The sequence below is a fragment of the Salmo salar genome, chromosome 23, assembly GCF_965601325.2.
Source record: "Salmo salar chromosome 23, fSalSal1, whole genome shotgun sequence".
Taxonomy (NCBI): domain Eukaryota; kingdom Metazoa; phylum Chordata; class Actinopteri; order Salmoniformes; family Salmonidae; genus Salmo; species Salmo salar.
This window is the reverse complement of record NC_138313.1, coordinates 18,053,523-18,073,285: the sequence shown is the minus strand read 5'-3', so window position 1 is coordinate 18,073,285 and position 19,763 is coordinate 18,053,523. Positions and strand designations below refer to the sequence as shown.

The following is a 19,763-nucleotide window of genomic DNA, read 5'->3' as shown; positions in this document are numbered from 1 at the left end:
GCCCATGTGCAAACCGTAGTCTGGCTTTTTCATGGCGGTTTTGGAGCAGTGGCTTCTTCCTGAGCGGCCTTTCAGGTTATGTCGATATAGGACTCGTTTTACTATGGATATAGATACTTTTGTACCTGGTTCTTCCAGCATTTTCACAAGGTCCTTTGCTGTTGTTCTGGGATTGATTTGCACTTTTCACACCAAAGTACATTCATCTCTAGGAGACAGAACACGTCTCCTTCCTGAGCAGTATGATGGCTGCGTGGTCCCATGGTGTTTATACTTGCGTACTATTGCTTGTACAGATGAACGTGGTACCTTCAGGCGTTTGGAAATTGCTCCCAAAGATGAATCAGACTTGTGGAGGTCTACATTTTTTTTCTGATGTCTTGGCTGATTTCCTTTGATTTTCCCATGATGTCAAGCAAAGAGGCACTGAGTTTGAAGGTAGGCCTTGAAATACATCCAGGTACACCTCCAATTGAATCAAATGATGTCAATTAGCCTATCAGAAGCTTTTAAAGCCATGACATAATTTTCTGGAATTTTCCAAGCTGTTTAAAGGCACAGTCAATTTAGTGTATGTAAACTTCTGACCCACTGGAATTGTGATACAGTGAATTATAAGTGAAATAATATGTCTGTAAACAATTGTTGGAAAAATCACTTGTGTCATGCACACAGTAGATGTCCTAACCGACTTGCCAAAACTATAGTTTGTTAACAAGACATTTGTGGAGTGGTTGAAAAACGGGTTTTAATGACTCCAACCTAAGCGTATGTAAACTTCTGACTTCAACTGTATATAATATCTCTGAAATATTTCATTTTTTTTTTAGTCATGCACCCAAAGGCTGTTGTCCCCAACTGTGTGCCAGTATGTTGCAATAATAGCAACACACTCACTGGGAGTCAGTTCTGTACATGAACCTTTTTACTTCCATATACTTCCCATGTCAGCATCCCTCACCCTTGGTTTGATCAGTGGATTACAGCCTTTGAAGTCAGAGATTATTTTTACCCTTGAGCCATGAATAACGGTCTTTCACCTTTAATCCCAGAGAGGATGAGGTGTAAAGATCAGTTTCAGTCAGAAACTCCATATCTCCTGTTTTGCAGTCTAAACACATGGAAAGGTTTTGGAGGTGACGCAGGGTCTCATATTTTTTCCAAGATTAATTTCTAGGAGTTCACAGATTTATACAGCAGAAGTGTTAATCAACCATCTCGACCCCCCCCCCCCCATTGTCATCAAACTCACGCGTGAATTCTGATTTGCTGCTCCAGTCGTGAACGATTCTTTTCGCCGGTTTAGAATAGAACAGGGATCCTCCCTGGTGCGAGTGGCGGACAGACAGTCATGCAGATACGCTTTTAGTAGGGCGACACCGGACTACCGGATAACGATGAGCGATATTTTATGATAATCAACCAATTAACAAAATAATAAATAGGTAGCTAGGTAGGTAACGTGAACCGCGGTGTTTTCCGCATTAATGTAAAGATGGCGAGAGTGCTCTATAACTTGCTCATGTTTACAATCGGACTCACGCAGAGGATCCGAGTTTTGGGGTATTGGTCGTTGATATACGGTTATTGTGCCCTTTGCACTGCCGTAGCGCTCCTGAAACTTTGGTGGAACATCATTTTAAGGCCGTCAACAACCTTCCAGTGGGGAATTCGCGAAACACCCCCTGCATGCCTGAACGACACGTCCTTGGGAACGCACTGTTATGTTAGAATAAAGGTAAGGCACCGCAGGTGACAGGACGCCTATGTGGGATTAGGAAATAGCCTTTTGTGTTCACGAGAGGTCTGCATAGGTAATTTTGTATGCGCCTAGCTTGCCTGTAGCGTTGAAATCAGAAATAAATCAAAATAGGCCTCCAGGCTACATGCAAATCGTGGACGCATCTGTTTATTTTTTGGGGCATTTCAGAGAAACGTTATGCAGGTATAAGATGTTCAGTGTAGGTAGGCTACAGTGTAGGTAGGCTATTGTTGTCTGCGCTCAACTCTGAGGTAGTGCTGAAAAAAGAGCTCCATAGTAGCAGCAGCAATTATATTATCCTGTTGTGATTCGTGACAAATATCACGATTTCATATGAGTACGGAGAATGAATGTAGACTAAACTGTAAATTCACCTTTTTATTTTTTGTTTAAGTATTTATTTATGAAGACAATATCCCTCGTAGGATACACATAGCATAAAATGCATACTCATAATAAGAATGTGACAGTTCAACTGTAAGAATAATCTATGTTGAAATCCAAAGTAACTGTGGGATTTAATTTAGTCAGTAAGTAGCCTAGCTACATTTTGCCAGAATAAACTTGAGCTGTGTATCTGGGGATATTAGGATACTGTGATGTTGTTAAATCAGAAATGAGATACTGAAAAAATATGGCTTGGTTGTAGAATCGAAGGACCATTTGAGAGTGTGAGTGATGAAAGATGGATAGAGGATCTCGAAAATCTCTGAACAAGAAAATCTTGGATGAACATAAACTAATGTTTTTTATTTTCTGGTAATTGTGCTGATATTATGTGCCAAATTATAAGACAACAAATGGCTCATTTGCGAGATTGACTTGATTTCAATAGGCATAGGCTACAGATTAAAATCTGGGTTTATGAATGTAATTACATTTTGCCATGGTTTTCTTGGATAAAGGCAGGTAGCCTATAGCCCCTGATAGGCCTACATCTCAATTCAGATAGTCTACAGTAGCCTAGACAAGATGTAGGCAAGATGTAAACTGAACGATTTAGCAGCTTGCTTAGTTCAAATTAACAGACTAATTTATTCAACATGAATAGTGAGGTGATTAAGAGTGCTTGTGTTTCCCAATAGCCTGCTGGAATAGGCTACTGAGGATGGGGTTATAATTTCAATCACTGAATTAAATATTATGTATATGAACTGAATATGCTTGTCATCAACAACCAGTGTTTATTTTTTAGAATTTGTTTTACCTGTAGCCTAATCTGACTGCTGTTACTGTCTGTGTAACGCGGGTCGTCTAATGGGGACCAAGACACGGCGTGTGATGTGCTCATAATTACTTTTATTAAACTCTTAAACAACAAAACAACAAACGACCGAAAACAGACCCCTCAGGTGCAACATACACAAAACAGGAAACAACCACCCACAAAACACAGGAAAAAACACCCCTACTAAATAGGACCTTCAATTAGAGGCAACGAGGAACAGCTGCCTCCAATTGAAGGTCAACCCAAGAAACTAAACATAGAAATAGAGACACTAGAACAAACAGAACATAAACCAAAAACCCCGAAACACATAAAACAAACACCCCCTGCCACGCCCTGACCAAACTACAATAACAAATAACCCCCTTTACTGGTCAGGACGTGACAGTCTGTCAATCTATTGCGTTCCAACAACTGATTGGCAATTGCGATAGAGCTTTGATCATTTCCAATTGAATTAACTTAACATGTCCATTAATAACTGCATAATAACACAAGGCTACAACAACAATAAACTGAAGTTAAAGGATGTTTATTAAATTGGTTTGCCAGCTCCAGGTAGGCTACAGAAGTGGAACAAATTGATTTGCAATGACTCCAGTGATGTTGTCATTTCAACATATTTATTGGATCAAATGGTAGACTACAATGGCATATACATGAATAGACTACTTGACGGCCAACAGAGGCAAATGTATAATTCTTCACATTTAGCCTAATGGCCGTTTCATTGAGGACTTGCCACAATAAAAAGAACCACGCGAGGGATTTCCAAAACTTCCATTTCAAATTTCCACACGGGCAGCCCCTGAGACCAAGGAACTGAGCATGCATAAAGCACTTCGCTTGATACCATTTTTCTTTAAGCAGTCAACATTAGAATGCAGTTTAAACCACATCCAAACTTATTTATGTAATGTGATCTAGTGCTTTGTCTCCATTATTTCTTCATGTGCATCGGTTCTAGCGTATGAATATGTTTTATGGGAAATGGGTTGGAAATAGGTGTCTTCATAATGACAATATAAATAGCCTACCTAAAACTGGTAAAAAGTTGTGAGAAGTGACTCATCCAATAGCTGTACTGCTCTCTTAACACACACAAACACACTCCTCTGACCCTCCCCACCACTCACTCACTCAGCAACAGCCTGCCTCACTGCCTGACAGTCAGCAGCAAGTCACAGTGAAATATATATAATTTTAAGAGAAATCGAAGGGGCTGAAGTCGGCTGGATCTCCACAGCAGCAATGGGCGGAGATTTCAGGATAGCAGCCGGCCGGACCCCCACATCAGCTACAGGAGAGGGCCGCGCGTCAGGAGCTGAGATCAGCTGGATCCCCACAGCAGCGATAGGCAGAGATCTCAGGACAGGAGACAGCTGCACACCTAAAAGAGAGGGAGAAAAATACCCAAAGGTGGGAGAAGCTGGAACCCTGGTCCAGGAGAAACTGACTGACTGTTGCCCAGAGCTGTTGACTTGGGGCCTGACATAGCTGTGATTTGGGGCCTGACTGGGCTACAGACTGTGAGCTATGGAATGTCATATCTATCAGGACAGAAAGCTCGGGGCCTACTGGGATAGGAAACTGGGGACCTAAATGTTGTCTGATCCGGAGGAGTTGGGTTAAATGTGGAAGACACATTTCGGTTGAATGCATTGTTAGGCAACTGAATAGGTATCCCCTTTCCCTAGGTGATCAGGGAACTGAGGGCTAAGATGCTCTGGACCTACTGAGTCTATTGACTGAAGACCTAGTAGGGCAGAGGGTGAGGTGTCTCCTACGACAGGATACTGAACACCTCAGTCTCCCAAGGCAGGAGCTAGAGGGACACAGTTCGGAGGGGCTAGCAAGAACCCTAAGGCTAAGACCGGCAGGGACTGACCGGGCCTGGACAGCAGACACAGACCGAGCCACTGCAGCAGAGACTGGAGGGGTTCCCAGGGAGGGGCAGGGAGACATCTTTGCACAGCATCAGGCTGAACGTCGAAGGTAAGACTAGGCAGATCCCAGCAGGCAGGGACCGGAAAGGTCTGAGTGGCAGGGCTGGACTTGGCGCCTACAGCACCTGCATGCAGTGCTCCCGCATTATGGACCAACTGACATTCGGAGGTGTCAGATGGAGTAGGAGTAGGCCTCTCCCTCAGGGTGACTCTGGCAGCTCCTCCATACTTTGAGAAGTCTGTAGGTTTTCCTCCTCGACAACAGTCGGGGATGTGAGGATTTCTCTTGGGTCCAGAACATGGGTCGGCAAAACCTCTGTCATTGGAGACGGCGATGGTACCAGTTGAGACTGCGACAGGAGCTGGTGGGACAAGGGGTGCTCCCACTGGGTGAGCTCGGGTAGCTCCTCTGTCCCTGGAGAAGACTGTAGAACCGCTGGACCTCATTCTGGTGCTTCTGTTGCATGACAATCTCTGAGATGATGTCATCAACGTTTTGGACAGCTTGGTGGCACAAGTCCCTGTTCTCCCCCTCTAAGACTTCTTTCAGTTGTTAAAGGAGAGAACTGTTGAAGGACTGGCTGAGCCGGTCATGTGACAACTGGCAGTGTCCATCAGGTTCAGGTAAGTACTGGCGACGGTGATCGGGTGGACTGTAGGAACCTTCCATCTTCCTGACTGCTTCAATAAGCTCATCAATCTCGTCACGCTGGCTGTGTAAACACTGGCGGTCCATGCTCAGCTCAACACTAAAACTTGGTGCAACTTGTCTTCTGAGGAGAACTCACAGTGTCCACTTGTCTTCACCGCAACTCACTGGCTGGAAGCGGGACTTACAACGAGCAAGTGACAGAGAATGTCTCTGGTTAGAGAAAGAAGGGTGATTTGATTAAGGGGCTGTCGGGCATTCTAACTAAAATGACACATACATACATGACTGCATGGCTGTTTTTACAGATACAGTAAACTACAAGTCCATGCAGATGAACAAAAACCAAACAAATGAATTCCAACTTTACTCAATGGTTTGACCATAAAAACAACCTATTCTACAAACCATTAAAACATGAATTTACAATAATCTGAATAAAATTGGCAATAAATGACAGATTTCATAATATACAGAATGCTTCATACTGTCATGACCAGAAGGCAGGCCAGGGCTGAGTTTATGCGATGGCCCTGCTCTGTCCCTGTTCTATCCCTGTTTTACAGCTCCATAAAGCACACAGCGATGTTTGAGGATGAGAGTTTTATGTCACAGAGAGTAGACAGTATCTTCGTCCTAAATGACACCATATTCCTTACATAGTGCACTGTATATGGAATAGGGTGAATGCAACTAAGTTGCTCTGGATAACAGCTTCTACTAAATGACTAATTTGGGGCGCAGACAGCAACAGCCTATGTGATAGAGGGCAGAGAAGTGATGACACGATATTACAGTGTGTCCCTGGTGAATGACTGACTGATCTATCCTCTGTCTTTATTCTCAGGAGTCTGGTCTGAGGTTTCACTATGTTGCTGCTGGAGAGCGAGGGAAACCACTCATGCTGTTTTTGCATGGCTTCCCAGAGTTCTGGTAAGACTTCTAGACAACACACTGCATCTGCACATTATTCACACATGTGGGGCCTTAAGCCTAGTCCTGAACTAATAGTCATTTTCAATAGAAATTCTTAATTTATCTTGTTTTTTTTGTCCAGGAATATGTAGTTTTAATATAGACCAAACTATTATATTGGTATTGCCTGTCAAGTGAAGTTTTGTTCTTTTTAGTTGTGTTTTTTTTATAGTAAGAAAGCATTTTTGAAAGGAGCTCTGTTGTAAACTAACCAACCAGGCCCTCCATGAATCACAGAGCCTTACAGTAGCCCACTGCTGTATCAACCTCATACAACAGTTTTCTATCGTGGGTGTCCTATCAAAAACACATATTTTGACCAATGAGTAAAATAATATGTTATGTAGATACTCCTCTAAGAAAATCAATGGTCCAAACCACGTCTCTATCCGGTCAAAGGTTATTGGAGTTTTTACCCTTGTAGGATGGCCGAGATTAGGGTGACTAAATCAATGGCCAGAGGTGGAGAAACAAGTGGTCAAAATCGATTTTGAGACATGACATGAAGTATTTTCATATTTTAGTATTCGCTTTTTATATTCATGTGAAATTCCTGTTATTTTTTTGAAGATTTCTGCGAAAAACAAGCATATCTTTTTGAAATGTCAACAGAGCACTGAGCCTACTCGACGCTTTTTCTTTTCAAAGCCTTTTATATTTCATTTTGCTCGTGTGATGTTAATTTTGCTTTTTTGCGACCCGCGGACAGAACTTTGCAGAAGATGTCAAATCCTCGAAAGTCACTGCGAGAAGCGGTAACGTTAGCGCTCTGTCAAACAGAGCTCTGTGCTTATTATCGGATGTATTGGGTAACGAAATCCGACTTTTTTGATATAATGATATGTTACAGAAAGACCCCACTGAACGATTCGGGAACATGAAGAATCATATTTGTCTTGGTAAAATTCCTTCTGGGCAGTGTGAGTGGACACCCTACTCTGTTATGCAACCAACGTTTTAACCTCTTCTCTACTGTACATTGCTACTGCATCATAAGAACATATCTTAGTTGAAGTCTTCATACTACAGTATGGCCTGTATGGCTCAGTTGGTAGAGCCTGGTGCTTGCACTGACAGCGTTGTTGGTTCGATTCCCATGCCACCCAGTCGTAAAATGTATGCACACATGACTGTAAGTTGCTTTGGATATAAGTGTCTGCTAAATGGCATATATGTTATACAGTGAGCTCCAAAAGTATTAGGACAGTGACACATTTTTTGTTGTTTTGGCTTTGTACTCCAGCACTTTGGATTTGAATTGATACAATGACTGAGATTAAAGTGCAGACTGGAAGTTTTAATTTGAGGGTGTTTTCAGCCATATCGGGTGAACCGTTTTGAAATTACAGCACTTTTTGTACATAGTCCTCCCATTTTAGGGGACCAAAAGTATTGGGACAAATTCATTGATGTTTATTAAAGTAGTCCAAAGTTTAGTATTTGGTCCCAGATTCCAACAGTAGCACGTATTGATTACGTCAAGCTTGTGACTACAAAGTTTGTTTTGGTTGTGTTTTCAGATTATTTTGTGCCCAATAGAAATGAATGGTCAATAATGTATTGTGTAATTTTGTCGTCACTTTTATTGTAAATAACAATATAATTTATTTCTAAACACTTCTACATTCATTTGGATGCAACCAAGATTACGGATAGTTCTGAATGAATAATGAATAATAATGAGTGAGAAAGTTAGACGCACAAATATCATAGCCGCCCCCACAAATGCTAATCTCCCCTGTTATTGTAGTGGTGAGAGGTTAGCATGTCTTGGGGATATGATATTTGTGTGTTGAACTTTTTCACTCATCATTATTCACTAAATATCAGACTCCCAAGACATGCTAACCTCTCACCATTACCATAACAGGGGAGTTTAGCATGAGTAAACCTTTAACCACTTTAATACACAAGTGAATTTGTCCCAATACTTTTGGTCTCCTGAAACAGGAGTTATGGGTGTAAATTAATTTGTATAATTTCCAATCCAAAGTGCTGGAGTACAGAGCCAAAACATTTGTCACTGTCCCAATACTTTTGGAGCCCACTGTGTATTATTAATGAACGGGTCTTCTTGGGTCTTCTGCCTCACTGCCCATCTACTGTACAAGAATTCATGATGAACTCTGTGTGTATCCCAAATAGCACCGTGTTCTGTACATAGTGCACTACTTTTGACCAGAGGCCTTTTGGGATGCGACCTCTATCTCTGCCTTCCTAGCTGGACAGAAAGACTCTTTTACACTTACAACTTCCCCCTCCCAATTATTTCAGTGTTGAAAAAGTGCTAAACCACAGCTTCCCATATCACTCTGAAGAGAGAGCGGGTTGGGGTGTGGAGGGTTGCTGTTCGAGATGGGGTTATGTGGAGGAACTGGAAGTGCCTGTATTTATTTTAAACCTCCTCTATATTCTGAAACGTTTGGTTTCTCTGTTCTCGATGTGTGTCCCAAATGGCACCCTATACCCTAGTGCACTACTTTTGGCCAGGGCCCATAGGACTCAAAAGTAGTGCACTATATAGGGAATAGGGTGTCATTTGGGACACCGCCCAGCTCTTATCCTGACTCATCAGAACCCCAGTCAGGCCTTGTGGTCCTCCTCTATGGGGCTTTCAGTTCAGAGGAGCCTCGGCCTCCAGTCCACCTCAGACAAGATCTTCAACCAGAGAGCTTTTCCTCTCCACGGTGATGACTGTGAGGATTAGAATCGGGGGGGGAACAACTCTTATATAAAGGTGACCTTCACTCAGTTTGGAAGGGAAACTGAGTGCCAGTAGAAATAATGCAGTTAAGGATATATCAACTTTGTAGGTGTATTCAAGAGAGAAACACGGTTTATCTGTGAGTGGTTTTTCAACTGTGTGCGCTCTACTGAATGTCATCTTTTGATTGCAGTAGTGAAGATAGGGTTTAGTTAGGAAATACAGTCCTGTGTGTGACTTTCCCATGTCATTAAGACAAAGATGTTTCTTGTCTTAATGTCTCTCTCTGTCTCTTTCAACCTCTCTCTCTCTCTCTCTCTCTCTCTCTCTCTCTCTCTCTCTCTCTCTCTCTCTCTCTCTGGGATGTCTGTCCATCTGCCTCCAGGTATTCCTGGCGCCACCAGCTGCGTGAGTTTAAGAGTGAATTCCGTGTCGTGGCCGTTGACATGCGAGGCTACGGGGAGTCTGACTTGCCGTCATCCACACAGAGCTACCGCTTTGACTACCTGGTCACCGACGTCAAGGACATTGTGGAATACCTAGGTAAGTTTAATTAGTTGAATTAGTTTATACACAAAGACATAAGGAGACAGGTGTATGTTGTATATATGATGAAACAAAACATGCCCACTCTGACTCAGGGATGAACACTTTAGGGACCATGACTACCCGTATTATGAAACATCACTCCATGGGGACAAAGCGAGATGGTGACACGGCCTGGTGTCCTAAGCTGAGTCAAAGTTTCTCATTGTAGCTATACTGTGTGGATTGGACAGCCTGTGAACACCCTGTGGGTCCACAACACAGCAGGACATGACAGGCTTCCTCTGACTCATGTTGACTGACTATGGGTAGTCGTGCTGATACAGAATGCGCGCACACACACACATACACACTACAGACCTGGCAGCACGGAGCACACTTACTTTGTGAAACGGGAAGCTTTCATAGACCTGGGGGCCTCTATGTAAGACCAGTGTCCCTCACCTTGTGTCAGGCTGATATTTCAAATAGCAGTACCACTGACAATATTATTTTCTTTACATGGAAAATAATGTCAATTTTTACAACAAACAAGATGAGCTATGGTCACAGTATATTATATTCATCATGTAAGACTCCTGCCCAAAACATAATCTGTTGGACTTGCACACCAGACTGGTTCAGTTGTTTCCAATAACCTTCCTAAGAAGATGACTAATACGCTGAATAATCAGGCAGCACGTTGTTTTCACTGTACACTGCAGGACGATTGTTCTTCTTCAGGAGGTATATCTTGGCAAGAAGGCTCGGCTGATAGAAGGCTCGGCTGATGGAAGGCTCGGCTGACGGAAGGCCAGTGAAATGGTGCTGGACACGCGCACTCAGACTCTCCTCCGTCTCTCCTCAGGTTACAACAGATGTTACCTGGTCGGCCATGATTGGGGAGGAACCATCGCTTGGCTGTTCGCCATCCACTACCCCGAGATGGTGACCAAACTCATCGTCCTAAACTGCCCCCATCCCTCTGTCTTCACCGGTAGGTCCTAAACGGGCCCCCCGTCCCTCTGTGTTCACTGATAGGTCATCAAACTGCCCCCCCATCATCTGTCTTCACTGGTAGGTCATTGTCCGTGCAGGCCCAGCCAATAAGTGACATATGCAGCCGCTTAGGGCCCCGCAGCTGCTAGGAAGCCCTCGGGTACCTCTGCATTCACTGGTACGGGACCGAACTACCCACACCCCTCTGTATGCACTAGTATGTCATCACAATCCAAACTCATCGTCCTAAACTGCCGCAATCCCTCTGTATTCACTGGTACGTCTTACCATCCCTCTGTGTTCAAGTTGAAGTTTCAACTTTAGTGCCCCAGAGGGAAATTTGTTTTGCAGCAATAGTCAAACATAAAAGACATAACCAAATACATTGACAAATGACATGGACTACATAGGTGAATACATAGGTGGGTACACTGAATGCAATAGACTGAATACACCAATCGACTAGTCCCTGACCACGTCATTGTCCTGAACAGCCCCCATCCCTCACTGATACAGTGGGGGAAAAAAGTATTTGATCCCCTGCTGATTTTGTACGTTTGCCCACTTACAAAGAAATGATCAGTCTATAATTTTAATAGTAGGTTTATTTGAACAGCGAGAAACAGAATAACAACAAAAAAATCCAGAAAAACGCATGTCAAAAATGTTATAAAATGATTTACATTTTAATGAGAAAAATAAGTATTTGACCCCTCTGCAAAACATGACTTAGAACTTGGTGGCAAAACCCTTGTTGGCAATCAGAGGTCAGACATTTCTTGTAGTTGGCCACCAGGTTTGCACACATCTCAGGAGCGATTTTGTCCCACTCCTCTTTGCAGATCTTCTCCAAGTCATTAAGGTTTCAAGGCTGACGTTTGGCAACTCAAACCTTCAGCTCCCTCCACAGATTTTCTATGGGATTAAGGTCTGGAGACTGGCTAGGCCACCTCAGGACCTTAATGTGCTTCTTCTTGAGCCACTCCTTTGTTGCCTTGGCCGTGTGTTTTGGGTCATTGTCATGCTGGAATACCCATCCACGACCCATTTTCAATGCCCTGGCTGAGGGAAGGAGGTTCTCACCCAAGATTTGACGGTACATGGCCCCGTCCATCGTCCCTTTGATGCGGTGAAGTTGTCCTGTCCTCTTAGCAGAAAAACACCCCCAACGCATAATGTTTCCACCTCCATGTTTGACGGTGGAGATGGTGTTCTTGGGGTCATAGGCAGCATTCCTCCTCCTCCAAACACGGCGAGTTGAGTTGATGTCAAAGAGCTCCATTTTGGTCTCATCTGACCACAACACTTTCACCAGTTGTCCTCTGAGTCATTCAGATGTTCATTGGCAAACTTCAGACGGGCATGTATATGTATTCTTGAGCAGGGGGACCTTGCGGGCGCTGCAGGATTTCAGTCCTTCACGGCGTAGTGTGTTACCAATTTTTTTCTTGGTGACAATGGTCCCAGCTGCCTTGATCATTAACAAGATCCTCCTGTGTAGTTCTGGGCTGATTCCTCACCGTTCTCATGATCATTGCAACTCCGAGGTGAGATCTTGCATGGAGCCCCAGGCCGAGGGATATTGACAGTTCTTTTGTGTTTCTTCCATTTGTGAATAATCGCACCAACTGTTGTCACCTTCTCACCAAGCTGCTTGGCGATGGTCTTGTAGCCCATTCCAGCCTTGTGTAGGTCTACAATCTTGTCCCTGACATCCTTGGAGAGCTCTTTGGTCTTGGCCATGGTGGAGAGTTTGGAATCTGATTGATTGCTTCTGTGGACAGGTGTCTTTTTTCTAGGTAACAAGCTGCGGTTAGGAGCACTCCCTTTAAGAGTGTGCTCCTATTCTCAGCTCGTTACCTGTATAAAAGACACCTGGGAGCCAGAAATCTTTCTGATTGAGAGGGGATCAAATACTTATTTCCCTCATTAAAATGCAAATCAATTTATAACATTTCTGGCATGCGTTTTTCTGGATATTTTTGTTGTTATTCTGTCTCTCACTGTTCAAATAAACCTACCATTAAAATTATAGACTGATCCTTTCTTTGTCAGTGGGCAAACGTACAAAATCAGCAGGGGATCAAATAATTTTTCCCCCCCCACTGTACGTCATTACCAACCACCATCCTTAGATAAACAACAGATGAAACGACCTACTGTATGTCACTAGTACAATTACTAGTTCAATATGAATGGAGAGAAACCTCTTCCTCCTTGTACTAATTAGAGAAAATATGTTTGGCTCTGGGGTTATTACCATGATTACCATCTTTAATTATAAGGTGTAATAACCTCGAAGTGTTTACTCCATTCATCTAGTAGCTCCTCAGTCTCCTTCCTTAAGGGGGAGATGGAGGAGGTAATTATAGAGTAATGCTTTAACATGTAGTTGGAGCAGCTGGGCTGGAGGAGAGGACATGGGTGAAGAGGATACAGTGCATTCGGAAAGTATTCAGACGCCTTGACCTTTTCCACTTTTTCTTACGCTACAGCCTTTTACTCTAAAATTGATTAAATAGTGTTTTTCCTCATCAATCTACACACAATACCCCATTGTGACAAAGCAAAAACAGGTTTGTATACATTTTTGCATATGTATTAAAAATGGAAATATCACATTTGCATAAGTATTCAAACCCTTTGCTCAGTACTTTGTTAAAGCACCTTTGGCAGCGATTACAGCTTTGAGTCTTCTTGGGTATGACACTACAAGCTTGGCACACCTGTATTTGGGGGAGTTTCTCCCATTCTTCTCTGCAGATGCTATATTGCTATATTGTAATTACTTCGCCACCATGGCCTATTTATTGCCTTAACTCCCTTATCTTACCTCATTTGCACTCACTGTATATAGACTTTTTGTTTTCTTTTTTCCTACTGTATTATTGACTGTATGTTTTGTTTATTCTATGTGTAACTCTGTGTTGTTGTAAGTGTCAAATTGCTATGCTTTATCTTGGCCAGGTCGCAGTTGCAAATGAGAACTTGTTCTCAACTAGCCTACCTGGTTAAATAAAGGTGAAATAAAAAAATAAACAAAAACATCCTCTCAAGCTCTCAGGTTGGATGGGGAGCGTCGCTGCACAGCTATTTTTAGGTATTTCCAGAGATCGGGTTCAAGTCCAGGTTCTGGCTGGGCCACTCAAGGACATTCAGAGACTTGTCCCGAAGCCACTCCTGCGTTGGCTTGGCTGAGTGCTTAGGGTCGTTGTCCTGTTGGAAGGTGAACCTTCGCCTCAGTCAGGTCCTGAGCGCTCTGGAGCAGGTTTTCGTCACGGATCTCTCTGTACTTTTCTCCGTTCACCTTTCCCTCGATCCTGACTAGTCTCCCAGTCCCTGCCACTGAAAAACATCCCCACAACATGATGCTGCCACCAAATCAAATCAGATTTTATTGGTCACATACACATATTTAGATGTTATTGCGGGTGTAGCGAAATGCTTGTGTTTCTAGCTCCAACTGTGCAGTTATATCTAACAATTCACAACAATACAATACAACATGCTTCACCGTAGGTATGATGCCAGGTTTCCTCCAGATGTGACGCTTGGCATTCAGGCCAAAGAGTTTAATCTTGGTTTCATCAGACCAGAGAATCTTGGCAAACTCCAAGCGGGCTGTCATGTGCCTTTTACTGAGGAGTGGCTTCCTTCTGGGCACTCTACCATAAAGGCCTGATTGGTAGAGTGCTACATAGATGGTTGTCCTTCTGAAAGGTTCTCCCATCTCCACAGAGGAACTCTGAAGCTCTGTCAGTGACCATCGGGTTCTTGGTCACTGCCCTGACCAAGGCCCTTCTCCCCCGATTTCTCAGTTTGGTCTAGGAAGAGTCTTGGTTGTTCCAAACTTCTTCCATTTAAGAATGATGGAGGCCACTGTGTTCTTGGGGACCTTCAATGCTGCAGAAATGTTTTGGTACCCTTCCCCAGATCTGTGCCTCAACACAATCCTGTCTCGGATCTGTATGGACAATTCCTTCGACATCATGGCTTGGTTTTTGCTCTGATATGCACTGTCGACTGGGTTACCTTATATAGACAGGTGTGCCTTTTCAAATCATGTCCAATCAATTGAATTTACCACAAGTGGACTCCAATCAAGTTGTAGAATCATCTCAAGGATGATCAATGGAAACAGGATGCACCTGAGCTCAATTTCGAGTCTCATAGCAAAGGGTCTGAATACTTATGTAAATAATGTATCTGTTTTTAGCAAGAAAACATTTTAAAAGCCTTTTTTCGCTTTGTCATTATGGGGTATAGTGTGTAGATGAGGGGGGAAAGTATTTAATCAATTTTAGAGTAAGGCTGTAACGCAACAAAGTGGAAAAAGTCAAGGGGTCTGAATACTTTCCTAATGCATTGTAGAGTGGAGGTCACTGACCGACAGCCCATCCACAGCCCTTCTCTGTCCCTTGCAAATGCACTGTGCTGCATTTGTGTCTTGCCTAAATTACACACTTGCAAGGTGCCAATGTCCATACATGCATGCCATACATGCCAAAACCATTGCTTCATTCTAAGTGTTAAGCTAGTGTTTATTTTGGAACTCCTTACTCTTGATTTCTTCTCATCCTCTTTTTTTGTTGTTGCATTCTTTCACTTCTCTTCTATTCTTCTCTTCTATTCTTCTCTCCTGTTCTCCTCTCTCCCTCTCCTCTTTCTACCTCTATTCACTCCATCTCTCTTCTCTACACTCCGCTCTCCTCCATGTTTCCAGATTATGCCCTGCGTCATCCCAGCCAGCTGCTCAAATCCAGCTACTTCTTCTTCTTCCAGCTGCCTCGCTTCCCAGAGCTCATGCTCTCCATCAATGATTTTAAGGTGAAGTGTGTGTGTGTGTGTGTGTGTGTGTGTGTGTGTGTGTGTTGAGGGATAATGGTTGTGATGGCTGTTTCTCAAGGAGTCTGTGTATGGCAACAATTTATGGATTGTAGCTATGATTTCATTGTAAATGGAGCAAAAAACATTTGGTACAATTGTTTTAATGTTTTTGGCAAAAACACGATTGTTCTTCCTGGTAGCTATCATTAATATACATGTCTAACAATTATTGACTGTGCAACATAGAAGGTGATCAAATTGATCAGGCCTAAAAATAAATAAATAATGCATTCCCATTTTGTTCCAAATTATAGAGCGCGTAACAGCAGTAAATCATTGTGTTGTGCCTAAGTCCTTCTCATTTGAGTGTAGCTCATCTCGCAGTAGTCAACACAACAACCATCCCATTTATAGTAACTCTGATTGTCTGATCTGTATTACTGTGATGGTGACATAAGGGACCTTGTCTGTGAGTGCCATCCAGATCAAATCACACCTTGAGCGCATCCACACACACACACACACACACACACACACAGTTACTCACCCACCTAGTGTGTCTTTTTGTCCCCTCTGTATTATAGGCGCTGAAGGGCCTGTTCACCAGCCGTAGTACAGGGATTGGGAGGAAGGGTCGGTGGCTCACTGCAGAGGACATGGAGGCCTATCTCTACGCCTTCTCCCAGCCAGGGGCCCTGACCGGGGCCCTCAACTACTACAGGAATGTCTTCAGGTGAGGAAGATTATGAAAATATAAAATTATTCATTAGTGAGCTCTGTATTAGGATCTCTGCTGTGGGCTCCCATACTTATGTAGGACATGCACAAAGTGAACATGTCGAAGCTGACCATTGTTATTGTGCCTCTTCATTTTACCACAAGCACCCTCTAAAAATGTAAATCATTACTGCCCTCTTGTGTTGGAAATTATGTTACCTTATATAATAGTATTGTACTTTCAATGAGTTCCTCTTGTGAAAACTCAGTGGTCTATATAATAAGTCCCCTCACTTGCCAGTGGTACAGCAGTCTGGGAATCAGATGCTGAGAAAAAATTGGGCTTTGGAATAATGTATTCTGTTTTTTGGTTTGTTTTCTATTTGTCTTTGACTCATTACAAGAGTCAACTTGTCAATGTAATTTCTCTCTTGCTCTTTCTCTCGCACACACATACACTGTCTTGTATAACTAACCTTATGGGGATACACAATTCAGTCCCATTCAAAATCCTAGTTTCCCTAACCCTTACTTTAACCCTAACTTTAACCTTAACCCCAAAACCTAACATTAACCTTAAACCTAACCCTAGCTCCTAACCCTATACCTAATACTAACCTTAACCGTAAACCCCCTAGAAATAGCATTTGACCTTGTTGGGACTTCTTGTCCCCAAAAGTATAGTTAAACACGTCCACACACACGTCCACACCACATTGACCCATACAAACACACACAACGTCAGAGAGTGCATGTTTTTGACATGGGAACTCAACGTGCATGACTGACTTCACCATCTGCTCTCCTTCCTTAAAGCAGCCAGTCAGTGTCTCTCAAAACAGAACAGAAAATTTTGTTCTGCTCGGGAATTTTATTAAAGGATGTCACTGACTTATTATTAATTACTTTGACAAATGTGCTCTATAAATAAATGAATCAATTAGCCTCTCCAGAGATTACAACATAGGTTACATACACTACCGTTCAAAAGTTTGGGGTCACTTAGAAATGTCCTTGTTTTTGAAAGAAAAGCAAATGTTTTGTCTGTTAAAATAACATCAATTGTTCAGAAATACAGTGTAGACATGTTTTATGTTGTAAATGACTATTGTAGCTGTAAATGGCAGATTTTTTAAAATGGAATATCTACATAGGCGTACAGAGGCCCATTATCATCAATCATCACTCCTGTGTTTCAATGGCACGTTGTGTTAGCTAATCCAAGTTTATCATTTTAAAAGGCTAATTGATCATTAGAAAATCCTTTTGCAATTATGTTAGCACAGCTGAAAACTGTTGTGCTGATTTAAAAAAGCAATAAAACTGGCCTTCTTTAGACTAGTTGAGTATCTGGAGCATCAGCATTTGTGAACACAGGAGTGATGGTTGCTGATCATGGGCCTCTGTACGCCTATGTAGATATTCCATAAAGAATCAGCCGTTTTCAGCTACAATAGTCTTTTACAACATTAACAATGTCTACACTGTATTTCTGGTCAATTTGATGTTATTTTAATGGACAAAAGATGTGCTTTTCTTTCAAAAACCAGTACATTTGTAAGTGACCCCAAACATTTCAACGTATGTAGTGTATGTATACAACATGAAAATATAGTACTGTGGGCTAGGCCTAAATCATGTGATTAAAGGTCCGCGTTGAACCAGTTTTCTGGTTCTCAGATACTTTTCAGTTTATTTAGTTTATTTCCTGAATTGACTGAAATGGAATTGACCTCAACCCAAATAAGTTCTATTGTTCATACTCTCCACAGCTCCTTCCCACTGAGCCAGAATGATGTCAAGTCTCCAGTGTTGTTGTTGTGGGGTGAGAGGGATGCCTTCCTGGAGCAGGAGATGGCTGAGGCGTGCAGGGTCTACATCCGGAACCACTTCCGACTCAACATCATCTCTGGAGCCAGCCACTGGCTACAGCAGGACCAGCCTGACATCGTCAACACACTCATTTGGACCTTCCTCAAAGAGGGAGAGGGGCGCAAAACGCACAGGAACTGAATCTTGCTAGGTCGGCGTCCCAAATGGCACTCTATTCCCTATATAGTGCACTACTTAAGACCAGGGCCCGGGTAAAAAGTAGTGCACTATATAGGGGAATAGGGTGCCATTTGGGATGTAATCCTAGAACGAGGCCTCCTCCCTCTCTCCGTCACTCCCTCCCACCCTCTGTCCCCACCAGCCACTCCTACCACTGGAAGCCTAGAATATGCCTGTGAAAAACCAACCAAGCAACATAACGATAATGCAATCATTCTTTAAATCTTTACACATTTCAGATATTTTTTAAGATGTCAAAAGAAAAGTGAAAGAGGAAAAAAGCACATTTTTTTGAGAGGACACTGAGTAGTACAGTAGTATGTTTGACGCATATTAAATACTTTTCTGCACATGACATCCGCCTTAAAGTTTGTAGGTTACAACATTACAAATGTGTGGCAAAATCTCCTTGTGAGTTTGTATTGTGTGGTGCCTTTTAATGTAATGTTGTATAATGTTTTGCAGCGTTGTAAAGTTGTGCCATGTCTTCTGAGGTTGAGCTGTGGCGTTTGTTTGCTGTATGTGTCACTGGATTGCTCCTCTCACAATCCTTTGGGATCCCTCTTGTCCCACACCTTGTCTTCGTCCCAAATGGCACCCTATTCCCTATTTAGTGCACACTTTTACAGGGAACAGGGTGTCATTTGGGACGAAGACCCTCTCTATCAGGTAGTGTTGTCTTACTGAAAATATTGTTATTTTTGTAAAGATTCCTGTATAGAACAACAGTGACGGTTAAATATTGTACACTTTTTTTTGTTTGTATTTATTCCTATCTCTGAAATCCACTGAGCCAGGTCTGCACCATTTTGTTTTTTTAAGCAGCAAATAAACTATCATGTGAAGCCTGGGGAGCCATTGTCAATCTTTTCAACTGACAGTCCTGACCTATAGATTTACAAATGGACAGATACAACCTGTCCTAATTTGCATGCCTGCTGTCATGCTATGTCATTATACTAGAACAGTGGTTCCCAAACATTTTATAGTCCCGTACCCCTTCAAACATTCAACCTCCAGCTGCATACCCCCTCTAGCACCAGGGTCAACACACTCTCAAATGTTTTTTGCGATCATTGTAAGCCTGCCACACACACACTATATGATACATTTATTAAACACAAGAATGAGGGTGAGTTTTTGTCACAACCCGGCTCGTGAAAAGTGGCAAAGAGCTCTTATAGGACCAGGGCACAAATAATAATAGAATAATAATCAATCATTTTGCTCTTATTTAACCATCTTACATATACAACTTTATTTGTTCATTGAAAATTGTGAATCACATTTTTATTTGGCGTACCCCCGACGGCATTGGGAATACCTGTACTAGAACAGGATTATAGTTATGGAGCATAGCTTGGTTCATGCCACGTTCA

At 42.6% G+C, this 19,763-nt stretch overlaps 1 protein-coding gene across 1 annotated transcript; it reads left to right on the top strand.

Annotated features, from left to right (window-relative positions):
- The first annotated feature begins 1,260 nt into the window (after positions 1-1,260).
- LOC106584162 (epoxide hydrolase 4) lies at positions 1,261-19,229 on the top strand. The gene is made up of 7 exons (XM_014169100.3): positions 1,261-1,738; positions 6,433-6,518; positions 9,650-9,807; positions 10,658-10,786; positions 15,512-15,615; positions 16,200-16,348; positions 18,105-19,229. Exons 1-7 carry the CDS (start codon positions 1,496-1,498, stop codon positions 18,343-18,345), a joined length of 1,110 nt encoding a protein of 369 aa, XP_014024575.1. The 5' UTR covers positions 1,261-1,495; the 3' UTR covers positions 18,346-19,229.
- The last annotated feature ends 534 nt before the right edge of the window (positions 19,230-19,763 follow it).